The following is a 19,769-nucleotide window of genomic DNA, read 5'->3' on the forward strand; positions in this document are numbered from 1 at the left end:
ATCAGAAATTTCCAACACGGAAGTCAGATTCCATTTTGCATCTCTGCGTAGCTCTTTTCCGAGCAGCATACATACGGCCGGCTGATCATGATGAAAGCGGGTATTCGCCTCCAGAACAAACTGACCGTCTTCGGAGTCAGTTTAGTTACCGGTATCACTGAGCAGACAGGAACGAAATATGGATCCCTTCTAGAAGTAATTCATCTCAAGGAGTTGTAGAGCAGAGAAATGGTTTCCGAGTAACGAATCAGTGTGGGATGGAGCGTGGGGAGTGCGGGGGAGGAGATTGACCCTAACCCTGGGAGAGAGAAAATGGTTTCCGATGTTTTTATTTGAATATCATTGGTGTGTTTCGATTTTGTGATCTAAAAGTCATCTGTATGGTGGAGGTCGCTCAGTTATAGCCTAAGCCGGGGCTCTTTTACCCGTATGCTACCGGAGAAGTGACCGATGTAATCAGCTCCAACTTCCAAATGGATGGGGTTACCTGAGGGGCTTGAATGGCACCTGTCCGCGGGGTAAATAAATAGAATAATTATTCTGTTTCTCAGTCTGAATCAATCAAAACCATACTGTGTACTGTATATATCATGGCTCTCGCAGATAAACGCTACAAACTCAACACCGGGGCAGAGATCCCAGCACTCGGACTAGGTACTATCCTATAAGTCTACTCAATCTAAACTACTAACTAACAACTGAAAGGAACATGGCAATCCACCCCCGAGGAAACCCAACGCGCAGTCTACCACGCCATCAAAGTCGGATACCGCCACATCGACACCGCACTCGCCTACTCCAACGAAGTCGACGTCGGCAAAGGGATCAAAGCCGCCATTGACGATGGCCTGGTCAAACGCGAAGACCTATTCGTCACCACGAAATTATGGTGCGTCTACGCAAATCGTGTCGAGGAAGGTCTGGATACGAGTCTGAAAGCCTTGGGGTTGGATTATGTGGATTTGTATTTGGTGCATTGGCCTGTTAGGATGAATGAGAATGGTACCCTTTCTCTTTGCGTTTTTTGTCGAAAAGCTTCGCTGATGATATGAAGGAAATCACCCTCTCTTCCCCAAACTCCCCGACGGTACCCGCGACATCATCCACAGCCACAACCATATCTCCACCTGGAAAGCAATGGAAAAACTCCCATCAACAGGCAAAGTCAAGGCTGTCGGAGTCTCAAACTACAGCGTGCCGTACTTAAAAGCCCTTCTCGCCGAAGCAAGTATTGTACCGGCTGCAAACCAGATTGAGAATCACCCCCAACTAGCACAGCAAGAAATTGTGGATTTTTGTCAGGAAAAGGGCATCCTGATTGAAGCTTATAGTCCCCTGGGATCGACGGGGAGTCCGTTGTTTACGGCTGAGCCGGTGGTGGAGATTGCGAAGAAGATGGGTGTGAGTCCTGCGACGGTTTTGTTGAGTTGGCATTGTATGTCTCCTTCTTCACCCCCTGTCATAGATCATGATGATGATGATGCTGATTTGTGTAGTGGCCCGTGGCTCTGTCGTTCTTGCTAAGTCGATTAACCCCGATCGTATTACTGCGAATAGGGAATTGGTTGATTTGGATGCTGAGGATGTTGTGTTGCTTCAGAAATATGCCGACGATCTCAAGGCCAGTGGGAAGTCGAAGAGATATGTTGCGCCGCCATTTGGAGTTGATATGGGATTTCCGGATAAGTGGTAGTAAATAGTAGATCGACTCGGTAGATAAATACACGGATAAATAAGTACCACATACGTACTGTACGCAATAACAGTGATGAAAGATAAAATCAAGTATGAGTGGGAAAAATGAAAAAAAAAAAATAAAAATAATAAATAATAAATAAAAAAGACGTCCCTAGGTGGGATCGAACCACCGATCTTCCGGTAGCAAGCAACCTTCGCAGGTGCTGATAACAGCCGGACTCCTTAACCACTGGGACATAGAGACTTGATTGATGGATAAGCTTAGCTTTGAATTATATCCCGCTATCAGTAATGAAACCCCTAATACATTCATAGACCTACTTGGGGTTGTGTATTAGATTTCTGGTGTCGCTAAGCTTATTCTCATCATGCTATCCAATTAGTCATACCTAAGTATTCATGTTAGGCATTGGCATGTCTTGGTGAGAAACAACTTCCAGGAAGATACTGGGGAATCCATGTGGATATACCTGAAAATACATGAGACCCCATGCGAATTGTGGATAACACGAAACGTGAGCTCAGTCATAGAGATATTTTAAAAGATATCGATAAACATCGAAGAGAGGATTACTCTCCTGGTGGACCCTCAATGAAGCCGAGGAGGTCATCCACAGGCTCTTCAGATGATTCCGACACTTTTTTGAGACTTGATCTTAGAAGACAATTGCTGGCGGTATTCATATTTGGAGAGATTAGATAAGTTACTCCACATTAAACACACCCTACCTGCGTAAACTTGAGTTATAAACATTGAGGTAGTGATCTGTATTAGGTAAGATATTGCCATCTACCTAGTCCTTATTTACGCTATGAAATAGTCAAAAGGTGCACCACTTACAGTTAACAAGGTTACCCCCTGAGTCTTTGCTATTAGTTGGTCTGGAACAGAATTGTGAAAGCAGATCAAAGATTACGTTTGCATCGAACACTGTTCCGGCCCTGAATATAGAGAATCTAAAGTATTAGATTACTTCGGGCACTGCCCGACAGGCGCAAAAATAGAAGCTGAGGCTCTTAGGCTAGAGGTATATGTATCAGCTATCAAGGATCCCAAAATCACGTTTTACTACGAGGCATGGTGATGAAGGTATCGATTTTCCAGAACATCTGCTGTGGATTGCTGGCGATGTGAACATGATTGAGATTTTTCATCAAAAACTCAGATACAAGTTCGCGTGTCTAGCAACGTGAGTAGTCGAATTGACTTTTTTGTATGATAACATGAGGAAATTGTGTCCTTTGAGGAAGAGGATCTCGTTCCTTCTATTTGGCTCTTCTGCATGTACCGGAGAAGAGAATTATGAACATATGGAACAGTCTGGAACATCGGTTTCAAAAGGCATCGTGAAGATAATGATACATTTGAAACTAGCCTAGGAATTGAAAATTGGGGGCAAAGAGATTCGGGTCGGCCCGCAGCCTGTTCCAAATCTGTTTTTTGGTTGTCTCGACGGAGTCTGGTCTAGTGAGACGGTGTATGGAATACTCTCCCGCACGCCCTTCAGCCTCGAGGGCCAGATAGCCCGGAGCATAAAGCTCGACATCCTCCATCCATTGCTCTCGGTAAGACAAGTTCATCGTTTGTGGTAGTTGGTCAGCAGCCTTGGCTTGACAGAGAACATCGATGATCGGTAGGTCCATGTCAAGTCTGATATTTTTCATTAATCCCATTGGTCTGCATGGGCAGGACCCAAGAATACTCACGGCAGATTTTGGTATGTATAGCCACCCTGAACATGACGGATCTCATCCAGACCCTTCCCAAGCGTCGAAGCGTGTGTGTATGGCATTCGCATATTGAACGGGCAGATGTGAAGAGTATCCTTCACAGTCCCATTTATTTCATACTCGACCATTGTCAAACGACCAGTTCTCAGACCCTCTTCATCAACCAGTATATATGGGCCTGCATACCCGTAGTTGAGTACGGTGCCAGTATGTGTGAGATAGATATTGATGAAGTTTGCGGTCTCCAAATCCTGCCAGGACAGAAAATCCTCTATCGAAGGATTGGTGGTGGTTTCTGGGTTCAAGATAGCCTCTGAGGGCATGTAATTATCGAGGAGACAGTGCCCGGTGTCGATATCATAGTTATACAACAGAATAGCGAATTTGACCCATCGCGCCCGATTAGCAGCATGGGCCTCGTCGACAGAGGCGATAGAAACCAGGCCGTTGATATCGCCTGGCCGAAGAGTGTCGTTGACATGCGCCAATGCTTCGGCTGGATACTGAAGGCCTTCAGGCATAGGCGCACGCGATTGGTATGACTGAATGGAAGAATTAGTTGATGCAATAAATTTTGGGAGACTTAACGGGGGTTGAATTCACATCACGAAGTTCCTGTGTGGCCGATACCCATTTTTCAATAAGGTGGCGCCTTTGATGCAGCTCATATTCTCCGTCGTTGGAAGCACGAGTGTTGGCTGCAGGAACCCAATTTTCCTGACTACAAGTTAGTACTCACTGCAGGCGTGGCTGGCAAACATAAGATTCTGTGAAGACATACCTGTACAAAGAGTAGCCAGCCCTTGACTTCCTCCTTGATCTGGTCCAAAGATAAATCCGTTTCTGGGTGTGGTTTGATGGAACTGGGAATTCCCCCCGGCCAGTGTTGAACGGAACGTGGCATGGCTCGAATGTGTGATGGTTCTATTTGTAGGAGGCGCTTTAAAAATGAAGGATGCGATCATTCAATCAACGGGTGTTACGTAGATGAGAAGGCCCTGGTCCTGGTCACATCTGATGGAGATTTTCAAGTCGTCCGACACGGGGCGTGGAAGGAACCTCGGGCAAAATCATTTCGTGGAGGAGAGAAAGCTTCACTCGAGATGCGCCTAACTGGATTGGGAGGTGCGGAAGCTTAGCCAGTCCTTCGAATATGTCATGGATCTTTGGCTCTAGAATCAGTTTACTGTGACACATAAAAACGCTGCCTATACTGGAAAAATGCAGGGCACCACTGGTGAACTTGTGCGACGAGGCTTATTTCTCCTTCAATCACGCTTCAACCACTCGTGCATCCCAAACGCTAGAGTCCCCTTGGCTAAAACTACAAAGGATTCTGTCCCAAGCTTTGCGACAAGAGACATATCTGCCGGCGAGGAGATCACAATTTGCTATAACCAATTCCTCAACCTTCAAACTAGAACAGAACGACATGAGTTTCTGGAATTCGTCTGCAACTGCAAAGCTTGTGATATCTCCCCCGAGAATAGAGCGTTCCAACAGATGAGCGGATGAGTGACATGCCTAGAAGACTACTTCGAGGACTTACCAACTACGTCGATGGCGGGGATATGCTTGTCCTAGGGGTGACCTGCACCATCGAACCTCCAACGATAATAACTGATCCTGTCCTGAAACGTGCAGCCGAAAGCCGCGAACTTCCTATTTCCGCTAGATTCATACACGGTATCTTGTACATAGCCTTGACGGAAGATGAAGGTCTACTGGACGACTTTATCCTGGATAAAATCTTTTCGAGCATGGTGTTTCCGCCGTACATGTTTCAAACTGAAAGCAACGCTCGGATTGCTGAACGAGCTTTGGAACAGGAAACTTGGCGAGAGGTTCTTGGTGTTGCTTTTGAGCTTGATGGATGCGCTGATGCAACTGATCAATCGTTTGCAGAGAATTTACGGCGTGCACATAAGGGTTGAAACTTGCTACCCTTCGAATCTCGAGGTTTCAAGAACACATTTTTTTTTTGCAATCTATTATAGGGTATGTTGGGGATAAGTGGCGCCGACATAAGGAAGTTATGATAATGAAGTGGTCTGTAATTGTGTATTATCATTAGCGGAAAGAAACTATGAATTCAATCCAACACCTTTGGGCATCTATACTCCCTCAAAATTCATATGTAAACCTCCCTACTCCCTATCCCTACTACTACACCCATAGATAACCATAGGACCGCAAAGTTCTTCCAGATATCGCCTGACTGGACCGTGTGTGAATGGAGTTATTAATTCTCGCGCCTCTTCAGGGGTACAGATCGACGTCCGCACATCAAAACATATTCCAGCCTCTTCATCAGGACTAACCATACTAAAATCTGAGTGCCTTTTTATTAGCCAGCAAAGGTTGATCTTTGTTTCTGAATAAAAAGTTTCGTAGCCCAAAACCGAACCTGCCTCTAGCTATTTATCTATCGAGGAGTATATACCAGAAAGAACAAAGCGAGCCGTCTGCGTATCACTTGTGTCGACCGAGGTCAAATGGATATCTTGCAGGAGGCCTTTATTAGTGAGAGTATCTTTCTATAATACAAAGTGGTAGATAATCAAGGAGGTTGCTCGTTTTTAGGAGTGAAAGTAGGGCAAGAGACGGCATGTGACCTTGGTTCCATTAAACCCTAAAACAAGCAAGTTATGGCTCAAGACGTTCAGTATTGGAGATAATTATACATGTTTATTACCAATTAATCATTGTCACTGTACCGAGATATTCGGAGTGGCTTCGATCTTCGACAGGAGTGAGTAACTGACAGCATTTCAAATCATACCGAATGCTGTGATCTCCGAGCAAATCGAAACATACAATATCTGGTCACCCCTGCATAGCAGATTTCACTTCATCTGATCTACAGCATATGCCAAAAAGCTACAGATTACCGATGTAATGAGCATGTTTAACGCACGAGGAATCCAGAGGATATGGTTAGCTAAGTAGATGTCGGTTTATCTACGTCTAGGTCGCTAGCACTAGACACGTAGAACAGCTAATCCGACGAGCTGACGAGCCTGATCAATATGGTATGGAATTCCTGATATTGATGACTGCCCCCCAAGAGTAAGGGGGTGTGTGTGTGTGTGTGTTTCTATTTAACGGCCGCAGGCCATGACTTTTGTCATGGTTCCTGCCCATTCCCTAGTGGGACAAAGGCCGCCAGGAGGTGAGTCCTGGGTTTCACTATCCATATATATAGCACTTTATATACATACAGACGTCTTAATGTAGATTTTGGGCCTTCGGCGCGTTTACATAGCTGCTTCGGGCGGTATTGGGTGGACGCTGGTGCGCATTCGCCGTGAATCGTGTCATAAAGGCACGTCCCACGAACTGTCAATCGGCTAGGTTGCGTACTAATCTAAAGCCGAGGGGTGTGGAAAATGTCTCCCGTAGGAGTGCCGGGCATGGGATTCGAGCCCACAACTCTGTAATCAGTAAGATAGCTATCGAGTAGGTGTTTCCTGGATGGTGCTTTCCACTACGCCATCTGCCAGGCTAAGAGTAAGGGGGACGGGGGATAGCTAGCTACATATATACGCGGCACGCACGTGCCGCGTTGGACTAACTGATATCCAGTGCCGAAACGCGCTAGGTTTGATATTCACGTTCCGACAGTAGAAAGCTGGGAATATACAGTGGACCGTCGTAGCTCATGCTAAATATCCTGTCGGAACTAAAACGTAATACCAAGTTCCCTTTAAGGGCGTCCTTTTTGGTGAAATGGTATTACGTTTTAGTTCCGACATATTCTGCTAGTCACGTGATTTTATTTCCAACACATCCTATAACACACTGACCAGTGGTTATTTGAATAGCAAAGTAAGTTCGTATGCGTGTCTTGGCAACGGGGCCGGATTCGATTGTGAGAGGGTGACGGATGTTTCAAATTGGCCCATGTATTAGATGCAGCTAAAAGTGAGAAGGAAGAGGCTGAAAGAGACGGTGAGGCTGAAAATGACAAGGGTGTGCAGGTATCCGTTTCTGCCCCAAGGGAACAACATCTGACACCCCGCAACTTTTGTTTCCATATGTTATTCTGAGCTACCACTATGAAAACAACATAAATTGCCAACCACTTGAGGCGTCATTTTGGTCGAACGGTATTCTCCCGGTTCTAATTGCTACATGTCTTTGGACAGCCTCATGTTCGGCCTAGGATAATTTGGTTGACGAAACAAGATGGGCGAGGATTCGGACTCGACCGTTATTTCGATTACACCAAAAACCCCTCATGGTTTGTACTCACGTCATTCACATGAACGAATAGAAACCGAGGGTGATGCTATCGAGTTCGCTGAATTTACCCAAAGCCAGCCCTTGAAAGGCTCATCGCCCGATTCGGATGTACCTCCAAATAATAGGAGCGCCTCGGACAACCGTCAGGATACTGGTTTCATATCTTATATGGGGTCAGATACATCAAGACCTGGCTTTCAATTCAGAGCATTGATTGACTGGAAATGGGAGACAGCAAGCTGTTTTTTGGCGGTTGGTAGTCTGCTGGCGATAATGGCAACTCTGTATCCATATAATGGTCATCCGTTACCTCAATGGCCTTATGGACTATCAATCAACTCGCTAATTTCGATATATACTGTTATTTTCAAGGCTGCAATTTATTCGATTCTCGCTCAAGGTAATATGCTACGAAACTCATAGCGTGGATCCCGGATATTGACTTAAATAGGGCTTGGTCAATTGAAATGGACATGGTTTGAGAAGCCTCGTCGTCTAGACCATCTGGAAAGTTTTGACAGCGCTTCTCGAGGTGCTTTAGGTGCTGCCGAATTGCTATGGGTTCTTGGTGGCAGGTAAGAGCATTCTAGCAGCACCTTTACTGCCCTGTCTTACGTTCTCAGAAATCTCGTCGCCACTATAGGAGCTTTAGTCACAATCTTTGCCATTGCTATTGATCCTTTCACCCAACAGCTCATGCATTATTATACTTGCAGTCAAGTCGTTCGAGCCTCGGAGGCCACAATTCCCAAGACAAACCTTTACAATGACCCCGGCGGGAGACACTCAGGAGCGATGGAAAAAACCATCAACCCCAGCATGCAGGCAGCCGTTTATGGTGGGATATTCAGCCCTGGAACTAATCGCGTCACACCGAACTGTCCGACTGGCAATTGTACATTCCCCGAGCTCTACAAGACAATCGCATACTGCGCCGCTTGCTCTGATATCACGTCGCAGTTGAAAGTAACGACATACAATGATTCCATGAATTTCACGGTAACCAATTACACACTTCCATCTGGCTTGCAACTATCAGATCATTACGGGGCTTCGTTTGTTATTGGCGCAGAAGCCGATAGTATTACCATTCAAGCCATCATGGGGACCTCGCCTGTTTGGTTGACCTGTTCCCCTGAATGGCCCTGGGGCTGTACGGGCATAGGAGCAGCTCAATGTCAACTATCGATGTGCATTAGAACTTTTAATGGTTCAGTAAAAGCAGGATATTTCACCGAGACTGAAATTGCGGGCGAGAAGGATACGTGGTTCCAGAATTTCAATGAGTCGATTTGGGGTAGCTCTTTAGACTCTTCCTACTTATCAACTGTTGATTTGACTTGCTTGAACAACACCGAAAGGGACACACTTAAAGCAGCAGGGTACCAGTTCAACAAAAAAACACAATGGCTGGCTTACAATACCTCCCTACCGGCCGGTTTATCTGTAGTTGCAGCAAACGCTTCAGGTATCGCCTTGCCAGCAAATTACACTGAACTTGACATCAACGGATCCTGCATCTACCAAACCACGGTAGACGCTGTGACTGGTATGAACGAGTTTCTACTGACTGCATTCAACGGCCAAGCAAGTTTTGGGCCTCAGGGCGACCCCGATGCAAGTTCGGGTTTTATTTCAGTTATATTCAACGGTGGAAACATCAGTGCCCAAACGTTCGCAACCACTTTTCAAAACGTCACAGATTCCATGACTACAAACATGCGAACCTACGTTGATGCACACACCCCCAACTACGTCGCGGGCATCGTTCTAGAAAGCGACACATGCGTTGATGCTCAATGGGGATGGTTGGTTTTCCCCGCCGCTCTACTTTTGCTCACGCTCGTATTCTTCACTGCTGTGGTTGTGCAAGCTAGAACGAGGGATGCCATGGTTAGTGGGAGTCAAGATTATAAGAATTCGGCTTTGCCTTTGCTGTTTCATGGGCTTGAAGAGTCGACGGCAGCAAGGTTTGGACAGGGGAGGCATGGGATGGCTAAGATGAGTCAGGATGCCAACGAGTTATGTGTTGTTTTGAAACCGACGGATGTTGGTTGGAGGTTTGTCGAAAGTGATAAGTTATAACGCACATGAATTCTTTAGTCTATGGATCTATATAAGTATCACCATTAATTGATATGTAGTTTCTTATGCTGTATGCGTACCTAGATATCTATTCGGAGCCATTTCCTTCTGCATTATCCATATAGTTACAGTTACCTAGGTACTTCCACGTGCTCTGTCATAAACATATTAGGAATCATCTGCAATGTTGTATTACTCGTATGGTATCAATAGAAACTTCACGGAAAGAAAAGACATTATCAACAGATGAAGAGACAAGCGCCTAAGCAGAATTTTCCTCCTCAGTATTCTTCTGCGCCGACATCGTCGCCCTCCTCTTCCTCTTCAAAGCAACTTCCACGGGATCCGCAAATCCATCACCCCGAAGCCACGCAAACCCCTTACGCAGCCCAGCACCCTCAACAGCCTCAGGAGTAGATTCAAGCACCATACCAATTAACGCCCACGACACGACAATAAGCGCCAATTCACCAGTCTTCCATTCACGCCAATATCTTCGCTTCACGCCCGTAGCCCAGGCTGAGTAGATGGCTGATCGGAAGATATATGTAAACACTCCACGACCCTGCTCGACAAAGGCAAATGGTAAACCACCCATTGCACCGCTAATAAAGAATCGTTTCGTGGGTAAGGTCGAGCGAGGTAATAGGCTGTTTAGCAGGCATATGCTTCCCCAGAATGAACCGGTTGATGCAGACAGAATAGCTGTCAAGCTGAGGATTCGCTTTGAGATTGTGTTGATTGAGGATAGTGGGCTTGAGAAAGATTTTTTGTAGTTGACTGCTGAAACGGCCAGGGCGGCAAGAGTGATGCTTCGGACTAATGAAGGGGCGGAGTTTAAGATGTGATGTATAAATGCGGTGCTGCAGCCTGGTGTGCTTGGGTGAAGCAAGGCACATGATAATGAGGCAATGTTTGGATGAGCAGGTGAGGCCAATGGTGAGATTGACTTGGTTTGTTTTGGGAGAGGATTGGGATTGTTGGGATGTAGAATGGGCGAGATGAATATCCTGTAAAAGTCAGTCTCTAATCTAATCGAGTGGTTATGTTGAACATACGGCCATTTCAAATCAGCAATTGTGCCGAGAGAATCAACAATGCCATATTGACTAGGCCAGGATAGATGAGCCGGAAAGTTTTCAGGACGTTCCGGAATGTAGCTCGAAGAAAATCGAAGAAGCAAGTCACCCATCCACTGTTTCATACGTTAGCGCCGTCTCTCCCATACAGATTTGAGGTATCCCTGCTTTCTGTAACAGGGAGCATGAACATACCTTAGGCATAGTCTCCCTATCAAAGACAAACGCATGAAACAATTGCGCACAAGAAACAGGCATCAACAACCAACTCCCAAACCACCACGGCTTATACTTCAAATATCCTTTAACATTCAGCGCATTATACAAAAACTCCAAACTCCGAGTAGTCATGTAGATTGCAACTGTAACACGAAGTCTACTCTGAGGGCAAACCCCCAATGCGGCACCGGCAAGACTGGCACCTACCACGGGGGCATATTTTGACGTTAGCGCCTGTGAGAATCGTGGGTTTCGGTCTCGAAAGGGCTTTGCGTCTTCTGTTCGGAGGTTTGCGCGTAGACGGACGAAGAAGCGGTATAATATGCGATGGATAAGTAGGACTAGGGAAAGGGAGAGCGCCAGTCGATATTTTGGTGAATGGAGGAAAGGTTCGCGTGTGGATTTTTTGGTACTACATATTTCAGCTCAATTAGTATCTCAATAGCCTTTCCGTTATAGAATGAACTGGAAATTCTGTACCTCGTCTCACCCTTCCCAAACCGCGCAGTTAATGCCTCAACCAACGATATCCCACCACTAACACCCAGAAACACCCTCAACGATGCCCGAATAGCGGCGACATTGTACTTGTTCGGCGTCCGCACGACACTCTCATATGTAGATGGCGATGGAAGCCGACTGTCCAATATCAAGGATCGTTTCAGTACACGCTCGTGGATGATCTTGTACTCCTTTGCGCTCAGAGAAACGCGCAACGCATTCTGTATGACTGGGTGAATGGCCACCGCGGTGTCATCTGGTGGTTTACTTGGTTGAGGTGGCATTGCCAAGGTAGATGTGACAGGACGTTAAGTCAGGTTATCGAGTGTGTTAGAATGTAATCATTTGATGAATGTGCTTCCAAGGAGGATATGTACAGGAGCTTCGGTGTTGATGAAGAGGTGGTTTGGAGAACCTCGGCTCATTGGTTGCTTCCCCGCTAACCCCGGATGGACAAAAGATGTCATAGCGTTATCCTATCAAGTGTGTACCATATGTATCGAGCTATCAACTACGTACGTACTGAGAATTCTAATATATGTTACACCTATCTATTCATATTACAAAGCTCAATGAAATCATAGAAATAAGGTACCATTCTCCGCTCCCAGAAATGACTATACACATGTTGACGGCATAACACAGATACAAGCAAATACATACTCCATGCGCCTGACTGAACAGACAGGAAAAAAGCAGATCCCACCCAATGCCACAAATCCACCATCTTACACTACCAGAAACTGCACCATCCAATCCAATGCTGACAGATATTCTCAACGCTAGTGGCCTGAGCCAGAAGTTTATCGACTTGATCGCTAACATTCAGTTCCTCGTTGGGTTTAAAGTCTCGTCCTGTGAGTTTGTCCTTGACACGAGCGAGGACTTGTAAGGCGCGCGCATTCTGTGTTTCGCGAGCTTCATTCGCTGCGCCTGGTGGTGCGTCGAGTATGCCGCCGCCTTCCAAGATGGATGCGCGTCGATGACGGGCGAAGTTGCTTGGTTGAATGCCGTGTTCGAGGTTAACGTCATCTACGATCGACTGTCGACGGTCAACAGTTGAGAACGATGGTCTTTCAGGTGACTCGCGGGTTCCGAGACGCCAGTTGATTAAAGGGTCATGAATAAACTAGTGGTGTTAGTCGAAATTGAGAACGAAGATCGGAAGAGGAAAGTACTTACAGCTTCAAGCACAGCCATTAAAGAGTCCTTGTTCTCTCGAATGACACGCATAACAGCCTCGCACGTAATGCGATAGCTACCCTCAATGTTGCTAACTTCCATAGCAAATGTCAACATACGCGTAAGACGGAACGGCACTCTTTCCGGATATTTCTCCCGATGCATTGCAATTTCGAAGCAGTCGCCGAAATCAACATGCACAACGGTTCCCGTAAGCCGGTCAAGCAAAAGGTTCGAAGGATGTCTATCTCCAAGACCAAGGATATACCCGACCATCGATGTAACACCCAAGGAACGTGTGTAGTTGGTTCGTCGCTCAAGCCAGGATTCTGAACTCTTGCTCTTCAACCAAAGAACCCGGTAAAGATCCTTGCCCGTGGTATTGTCCATAGCGTAGCCAAAGACTTCTACTTTTTGCATCAAGGTGAGATTATCGTAGTCGGGTGCCATTTGGAGCATGATACGATGCTCAATGTTGAGCAGAATACGCCGGCTTTCTCGATATTCTTTGATGAGTGCGTGCAACGTATCGCTGTTGGAGACCCAACCGATCAGACCTGAGTTTTGGGACAGAGGAATAGCCGGGAATTGTTGAACGGATAGATGTCGCTTGAAGCTTTCGCTGTCGTTGTCTAGTAGCGTATTCACAAGACCAAATAGCTGCATTACACGTTCATCCTGACGAATATCTTCGTGTCCCTTAAGGGCGTACATGTAAGAGTTGCCGTCGCTTCCCTTGAGTGTCATCCTTCTTGGACGCTTCTTGGTCTGAAGAACGTGCAAGACAGGATCAAAGCTCATGATTCTGATAACAGGCCTGCCTGGATGGAACGTTCCCGGTACGGCCAGATCAAGATCGTGAAGCTCCTTGAGTCTTGGCGAGACGTACTTAAGATCAAGTGTTAATAGCTGAGGCAATTGGCGTGCAATCTTGCGGAAGACATTGTAGTAGAGTTCCCAGGCCTGGTTAAGATCACCCAGCTCTTCAGTTTCGCGGTAAAGCAGACAGTACTGTCTGGCTTCAGCCAGATCGCGACCGAATGCTTGGGTAAACGAGACCTCCCTCAATGTCTGAGCACCTCTATCCAGCAAGTCATGAAGAGGGGCCAACGTAGCAAACATTCCTTCCACATTATGATCGCCGAAATACAATCGAGACGCTTCCTCTAGACCTTCATGCCAAAGCTCGTGCCATAAAACAGCAACACGAATGAGTTCATTACTGACGATATCGGCTTGCTCGACCAATTTGGCACTATGTTGTCTCATGCTTTCCATAATGTAAGTGGCCGATTGAGACCGTCGCGCGACATTAGATTTGATAGCAACGGTTACAGGGTACACGAGCGCTTGGGGATGAGCTTTGCCAACCTCGGCTAAGAGGCGATGGACAGCAGTGCGAACCTTTGCATTTGGCTGGTTGATACGCGCAATCAGTTGTGGCGTGACCGCAAGCCAGGTGTCAATATTAACGGACGTAAAGCCCTCAGTCACAACACTATTGACGTCTTGATCCCCTCCATAGGTGAACCACAATGTAAGTAATCTCAAAGTATCCTGTAGCGACGATGTAGAAGACAATGAAATCGATCGGAAGAAGCCGCGGATTGCTGGGAGAACATGCTCATTGATGATGTGACCAGGAACAGAAGACCCATCACGACTTTGCTGGGCAGCCAGGGTGGTGACAACCTCGAAATTAGCCAATGCCCAAGAATGCCAGGCTTTGTAAGAGTCCCGATTGAATTGTGTTGCTGCCGAGTACGCATTCAACACTTCCCGAACGTGCTCAGGCCTCCAGTCACCGCTCTGAAGGGCGGTCTGCCATTCTCCCTGCTTGAGATAGCTCTTGGCAAGAAGCCTTTTTAGTTTTGTCACATCTCCAATTCGTGACCGGAGGTGATTGACATCAGGATTGCTATCAAGAATGCCATTGGCACCATTTGTACCGTTATGATCAGTATGATTCGCTAGCAAGGCATTGTACCTCGTTAGATCATCAGCAAGCGTAGATGTGAATTCCTTGAGAGATTGCAAAGCGTCAACCTGGTGGCCTTGAGCCCATGCAAACTTAAAACGCGCGTATTTAACTTCTGGTGGCACGACGATCTCAACGCCGTTAGGTCCTGAAATTTCAGTTTCTAGAGATGCCAATGTACGTTCAGCAATGCCCATTCGGTTTGATTTTCGGCACAGGTTGGCGTATTTAATCAACATGTCCATGTTTTCATGCGGAGGAATAACAAGCTGTCGTACTTTCAGCATTCGTTGCCACACTTCAGCATTCTGCTGGCAACCGAGAAGTCTCTTGTTCCATGTTTCGCGCATCGCTTGTTGCTTCTCGGGATCACCGACGTTCTGCTTGAAGACAATAATTTCCTCAAGCTCGGCAAGCATCTGTACTCGCACAACCACATCATATGCTCGGTTGTATGATTCTCCCAGAAGAGCAGAGAGTTCGGTATCCAGTCCATTGCGCACCTTTTCAATATAAAGTGCAGCTTCCTCGAACTGGTTACGGTTAATGGCCAAAATAGCACCGAAGAAAGATCGATCCGGTGTATGCTCTTTCATCACACCAAGATACGAATCCATAAGATCCCATTGTCCACGGCCCCAAGCGGCTGCAGCAGCAAGTGGTGCAATCGCTCGCCTATGTTCAACCGAAGCTTGATTCCACTTCTCCTGCGCCAAATCCGAGAGTAGTTTCCACTCTCCAAGAGCATGCAGACAACGCATTTTACCCATTGTAATGCCGAACGAATCTGGGTCCTGCTTTTCACGTCGCTTGTAAGCTGCGAGTGCTTCTTCCCAGCGCTGCAGCTTCTCGAACCACGTTTCCTTGAGCTCAACATCGCGATATGCTTGAGCCTTACGGAGAATACCGATGGCTGCATCCGACTGTTGAAGTTGATTGTTGATCGTGATCAAGGCTTCCACAGCGCTTGAGTTTTGATCTTGTTCGAATTCCAACTCCTTGTAGTGAAGCGCTTTAGCGAATGCATGACACTTGCCTGCATATCGGCCCAAAGTTCGGATATCGATCGGGAGAGCCTTATCATCGTGCTCCATGTACTCTGCAAGATTGAGCAGAATCTGAAGGATCTCTGGGGGTATATTTGGAGATGTCAAAGCTTTTTCAATAGAACGCACGAGTTCCTCTTGGTACTGATCGTAAAGCTCCGTCCAGCATGAAACGAAAGCAGCGTTAAAGAGGTCTTTAGCTAGAGGCTGATAGATACCAGCCAAACTAGCACATGCCCGCAAAGCTGGCGAAGGCGACTCTTTCAGAAGTTCCACACTGAATCGCCTGATCCATTCCTGCCAGTCTTCGCGTGTTGACTTTTGCGAGGCATCCCATGCATTCTTGAGATGTTGCTGGTTCACCTGCATCTTCTTCTGTCCTATCTCCGCATAGTTCGTATCATCTGCCAGAGTTCGGTAGTTCTCGTGAAGAGTTAGATCCTGAGGAAGAGACTCGCCCTTCTGCAGCTTGACAACATATGATTCATACGAAGAATTGGTGACTCCATGCTGCTTCATAATCTGCTAAAGATTAGCATATTGGCCATACTAAAATGGAACGTCGTGGGACCATCCTACCTTGTTGATGAGTGGTATGTAATGGGTGAAATCTTGTCCTAGTTGAAAGATAAGAGCACAAATACAATCCATAGCGGCTTTTTGAAGCGCGCGGTCATTGCTTGCAATGACGCGAGATAAAGAGTGTATCATGAGGGAGGCAAAGTCAGACACGTTGACTTCGCGAGAGAGTTTGCCCAAGGTCTCAATAGCAGATTTGCGGAGATTAGGAGGATTCTGCACTTTATCAAAGAGCCGCACAATAGAGGGAACAATCAGGTGCATGTATTCTTCGCCGCTGGAGCCGAAAATAAGGAAAGTGTGTAGGATGCGTTCGGACGGCTGTCGTCGTGGGGATATATCCTTCTCGAGCGTATCCAACATCAAGGGAATCAACCCGGCTAAGTACTTCTTGAATTCTCCTTCGAGCGATGTAGAGATCGCCTCTATCAAAGACAGTATTGTAGCCTGTACTTGATGATTGGAATCCCAATAATCACGGATGGTGTCGATAATTTCCGGAAGGAAAGCACGGATGTGTTGACGGACAATGCTAACCATGATGGCAAGCTGGTTGAAATATGACTCCAGTCGACCAACAGGCGAGCTTCTGATAACCGACAGAAAGCCAGGAATGATCTGTCCCAGGAATGATACACATTTCAATCCAAGGGTCTTGAATATAGTGACAATGGCGTCGATAACAGCGGAATGATATTGTGCCAAGGAGTTCTCTCGCAGTATATTTTGCAACAAAGTATTGATGACCACTGTAGGATAGTAGTCTTCATTAGATGGGGTCATAGTTTGCATAAGGAGTGCGACATCAGAAATAGGCTGCACTTCATTGATATACCGAACGTCAGGTGAGATTTCACTGATTTGCTGATACTTGTAAGGATCCAAAGCTCCTAGAATACCTAGTAATTTGATGGTTTCTTTGCGCAGTGAGCCTGCCTGCTCAGTCTTGATGATATTGATTAAGACAGCAAGTAACTGTGGATACTCCATGTACGGTTCGATAACATAACCTGAGTTACTGGCGAGTTGGCCTAGAGTCCGCAAAGCGGCTTCTCGTTTCGAATGTGATGACAGATCCTGCAAAGAATCGAGAATAATTGGCATAAGTTGCGGTAAATAGTTTTTCATTTCAGAGCCGCCGATATTCGCGAGTTCTCCGATGGCTCGTAGAGTTGTCGAGGCCACATTAGCGCTAGGGTCCGTAGTCTTCGGTAGCAAGGCAGTGATCATTGGGTCGACGTATGACCTTATAAGCTTTGTCGCATTAGCGACAAAAAGGCTGATCAGCTGTGCGCTCTCTTCTTTTTGCCGAGCTGTGCTAGCAAATCCAAGCCCTGTTAAGAGATTGACAAGAAGTTTTCGGAGAGGTGGGAAGACGTATGCTGGGTTAACACTGGAGAGCCGACCGATAATGCTAATGGCAGCTTCACGCACGGCGAATACCTCGTCATTGACAGCCAGAAACAAACATCGAATATTCTCGGGTTTGGCCAAATGACGGTCAAACTTCCGATCCAACGATAACAGAACCGTGCGACGGATCTCAGGATCGGGATCACCGACACCTACAGTCAGCAGCTTATCAATAACTTCGCCAACAACCTGAATGGAGTGACTGCTCGTTTGGTTGATGATAGGATCGTGCACGAAGAGCTGACAACAGGTCAACGCAGAGGCTTTCCGGATCTCGGGATTATCGCTTTCAACGTATTTTATGGCGACATCTCGAACAAACTCGTTAAGTATATGGCCGGAGAAGTCAAAGCTGCCTAATGTGTGTAGGGCCAAAGCAATTTCTGCATCTGAGTGAAGCTCCTGTGGTGCGAAATCTTTGGCGAATGAAGGAAGGGTAAGTGGTCGGTTTGCCGGACATCCCAGGGGACGGAACGGTGTGCCACACAAGATGATACTTAGCATATCGAGTAGCTTTTCTTGTATCGTGGCTTTGATAGGAGGAATGTAGTGTGCCATATCTACTAAGGCTTGGGTAAGAGATTCGCTCAAACCACAGGCGAAGATTGGGTCGAGCAAAGCTTCCATGTATTTGCTGAGGGCTTGGCCTACTGCCAACGACAGCATACTGATACATTCGAACATAGGTCCTTCGTTCACGGCTGCACGATTTCTCCTGTTTGTAAATCAGCGACTGTACCTTTTCTGAACCGATCAGAGCAAGACTCACGCTTTCAACGCCAGACCCTCTCGAATATATACTATGATAGCGTCTAGATACTGTCCAATGGCAACACCAACCGCGTTTGCAATCTTTCCGATCGCGATAAAAGCAGCATTTCGTTCCTTCTCTCTCTTCAGTTGCGCTTGAAGATAAACCATGAATCTGTGCAAGTAGTTGTTTGTAAAGTCCATCGGAGCATAGGAGGCAAGGATTGGAATCGTGCGGACAACCTGAGTCCGTATCTTGGGGTCTCGATGATCTTTCAGACGGAGCACAATCTCACACGCGTTTCTGTAGTGCTCATTCATAAACATGGCACCTTTAAGCAACAGTTCTCTTAGTATTAGGAGGGAGCCATGAATCCAGTCAACATTGCTGGATTTGAGACCCTGTAGAGACTCTTCGTAGATGCGCGCAAACCACTGTTGTTTCACGCCAACATCTCGAGCGGCGATTATCTCGAAGCATTCGCTTACAGCCTCGGCGGCAGTCTCTCGAATCAGGACCTTGGGATCGCGAAGCGCGACCCAGACAAGCTCAAATATTTGTGGCACGAATCCATATAGCAAAGTCGGCGATCCTTTGGCAAGTTCTCGTATGATCAACACCGCGGCGAAGCGTCTACTTTCTTGTCGTTCTGATTGTAACCATTCCAGTGCCGACTGTATCTCACTCTCCACCAACTCCGCAGTCAACGCACCGCCGGGTTTCGCCAGTCGGCCAAGCGATCGAGCAGCATAGACGAGTACTGCATTATCGTTACTTCGTAGCGCGCTTCGTAAATAACTGGCAAATCGTGTCGTTTTTTGGGCGGCGTCCACTCCATCAAAGTCGATAAGTCGATCGAGGGCTAAAAGGCCGCCAATTTTCTCGTTGGCATCGCTGCCCGTGACCACCAGCTGGGCGATGCGCTGGCTGACGGCATTGTAGAATTCAAGGAATTTCTCGGGGGCCCAGTCTGAAGAGAGGTATTAGTTATTATATGAACTTTAACTAAACAAAAGACTCGAAGGAACTCACCTCGCGAAACCGTGAGGACATTGTCATAGAGCTCAAAGGAAGCTCTGACACGCACTTCTTCGTTTTTGGACTTCAGCTCCGTGAAGAGCCTCTGTACAACGTCCGTCACCGGACCTGCTTGCGCCATGATGGATAGCAACACGGCGCACACATCTGACTATTTTATTTTGTAATTGTCTTCTCTATTGCAGAAGGTGATAAAGTGAGCGACACGTAGGAGTCTGAGTTGA

The 19,769-nt window shown here is 46.7% G+C and overlaps 6 protein-coding genes and 1 non-coding gene across 7 annotated transcripts, besides 1 other annotated feature; 2 read left to right on the forward strand and 5 right to left on the reverse strand.

The window, feature by feature from the left end:
* The first annotated feature begins 555 nt into the window (after positions 1 to 555).
* On the forward strand, positions 556 to 1,794 carry TSTA_037230 (glycerol dehydrogenase, putative). Its single transcript, XM_002480892.1, has 4 exons — positions 556 to 654; positions 706 to 1,002; positions 1,055 to 1,435; positions 1,497 to 1,794. Exons 1-4 carry the CDS (start codon positions 591 to 593, stop codon positions 1,691 to 1,693), a joined length of 939 nt encoding a protein of 312 aa, XP_002480937.1. The 5' UTR covers positions 556 to 590; the 3' UTR covers positions 1,694 to 1,794.
* A 10-nt stretch (positions 1,795 to 1,804) lies between these two features.
* Positions 1,805 to 1,841: a microsatellite.
* A 3-nt stretch (positions 1,842 to 1,844) lies between these two features.
* TSTA_037240 lies at positions 1,845 to 1,942 on the reverse strand. The gene has a single exon. It is a non-coding gene; the product is annotated as a tRNA-Asn (tRNA).
* A 1,038-nt stretch (positions 1,943 to 2,980) lies between these two features.
* On the reverse strand, positions 2,981 to 3,962 carry TSTA_037250 (uncharacterized protein). The gene is made up of 2 exons (XM_002480893.1): positions 3,406 to 3,962; positions 2,981 to 3,349 (listed from the first exon to the last, which is right to left on the reverse strand). Exons 1-2 carry the CDS (start codon positions 3,948 to 3,950, stop codon positions 3,070 to 3,072), a joined length of 825 nt encoding a protein of 274 aa, XP_002480938.1. The 5' UTR covers positions 3,951 to 3,962; the 3' UTR covers positions 2,981 to 3,069.
* A 22-nt stretch (positions 3,963 to 3,984) lies between these two features.
* Positions 3,985 to 4,472, reverse strand: TSTA_037260 (uncharacterized protein; the record flags this gene model as incomplete). Its single annotated transcript, XM_002480894.1, has 2 exons — positions 4,211 to 4,472; positions 3,985 to 4,146 (listed from the first exon to the last, which is right to left on the reverse strand). The coding sequence occupies exons 1-2, from the start codon at positions 4,331 to 4,333 to the stop codon at positions 3,985 to 3,987; spliced, it is 285 nt and encodes a 94-aa protein (XP_002480939.1). The 5' UTR covers positions 4,334 to 4,472.
* A 3,000-nt stretch (positions 4,473 to 7,472) lies between these two features.
* TSTA_037270 (uncharacterized protein) lies at positions 7,473 to 9,763 on the forward strand. Its single transcript, XM_002480895.1, has 3 exons — positions 7,473 to 8,074; positions 8,126 to 8,249; positions 8,298 to 9,763. Exons 1-3 carry the CDS (start codon positions 7,618 to 7,620, stop codon positions 9,757 to 9,759), a joined length of 2,043 nt encoding a protein of 680 aa, XP_002480940.1. The 5' UTR covers positions 7,473 to 7,617; the 3' UTR covers positions 9,760 to 9,763.
* Positions 9,764 to 9,941: 178 nt separating this feature from the next.
* Positions 9,942 to 11,976, reverse strand: TSTA_037280 (uncharacterized protein). The gene is made up of 4 exons (XM_002480896.1): positions 11,538 to 11,976; positions 11,034 to 11,469; positions 10,818 to 10,954; positions 9,942 to 10,769 (listed from the first exon to the last, which is right to left on the reverse strand). The coding sequence occupies exons 1-4, from the start codon at positions 11,840 to 11,842 to the stop codon at positions 10,022 to 10,024; spliced, it is 1,626 nt and encodes a 541-aa protein (XP_002480941.1). The 5' UTR covers positions 11,843 to 11,976; the 3' UTR covers positions 9,942 to 10,021.
* Positions 11,977 to 12,133: 157 nt separating this feature from the next.
* TSTA_037290 (TOR pathway phosphatidylinositol 3-kinase TorA) lies at positions 12,134 to 19,666 on the reverse strand (the record flags this gene model as incomplete). The annotated part of the gene is made up of 5 exons (XM_002480897.1): positions 12,134 to 12,687; positions 12,741 to 16,286; positions 16,344 to 18,471; positions 18,526 to 19,477; positions 19,540 to 19,666. 5 exons carry the CDS (start codon positions 19,664 to 19,666, stop codon positions 12,292 to 12,294), a joined length of 7,149 nt encoding a protein of 2,382 aa, XP_002480942.1. The 3' UTR covers positions 12,134 to 12,291.
* Positions 19,667 to 19,769: the final 103 nt, after the last annotated feature.

Source organism: Talaromyces stipitatus, genomic scaffold, assembly GCF_000003125.1.
Source record: "Talaromyces stipitatus ATCC 10500 scf_1105507295541 genomic scaffold, whole genome shotgun sequence".
Lineage (NCBI taxonomy): Eukaryota > Fungi > Ascomycota > Eurotiomycetes > Eurotiales > Trichocomaceae > Talaromyces > Talaromyces stipitatus.

Bases quoted from the DNA above. Each gene is read 5' to 3' on its own strand.
- TSTA_037230 (XM_002480892.1), top strand. From the start codon at position 591: ATGGCTCTCGCAGATAAACGCTACAAACTCAACACCGGGGCAGAGATC. The intron at 655-705 runs GTACTATCCTAT...AACAACTGAAAG, and splicing joins GATCCCAGCACTCGGACTAG to GAACATGGCAATCCACCCCC. The intron at 1,003-1,054 runs GTACCCTTTCTC...GATGATATGAAG, and splicing joins TGTTAGGATGAATGAGAATG to GAAATCACCCTCTCTTCCCC.
- TSTA_037250 (XM_002480893.1), bottom strand. From the start codon at position 3,950: ATGCCTGAAGGCCTTCAGTATCCAGCCGAAGCATTGGCGCATGTCAAC. The intron at 3,350-3,405 runs GTGAGTATTCTT...GAAAAATATCAG, and splicing joins TATACATACCAAAATCTGCC to ACTTGACATGGACCTACCGA.
- TSTA_037270 (XM_002480895.1), top strand. From the start codon at position 7,618: ATGGGCGAGGATTCGGACTCGACCGTTATTTCGATTACACCAAAAACC. The intron at 8,075-8,125 runs GTAATATGCTAC...TGACTTAAATAG, and splicing joins TTATTCGATTCTCGCTCAAG to GGCTTGGTCAATTGAAATGG. The intron at 8,250-8,297 runs GTAAGAGCATTC...TTACGTTCTCAG, and splicing joins CTATGGGTTCTTGGTGGCAG to AAATCTCGTCGCCACTATAG.
- TSTA_037280 (XM_002480896.1), bottom strand. From the start codon at position 11,842: ATGCCACCTCAACCAAGTAAACCACCAGATGACACCGCGGTGGCCATT. The intron at 10,955-11,033 runs GTATGTTCATGC...CGTATGAAACAG, and splicing joins ATAGGGAGACTATGCCTAAG to TGGATGGGTGACTTGCTTCT. The intron at 10,770-10,817 runs GTATGTTCAACA...TGACTTTTACAG, and splicing joins ATTGCTGATTTGAAATGGCC to GATATTCATCTCGCCCATTC.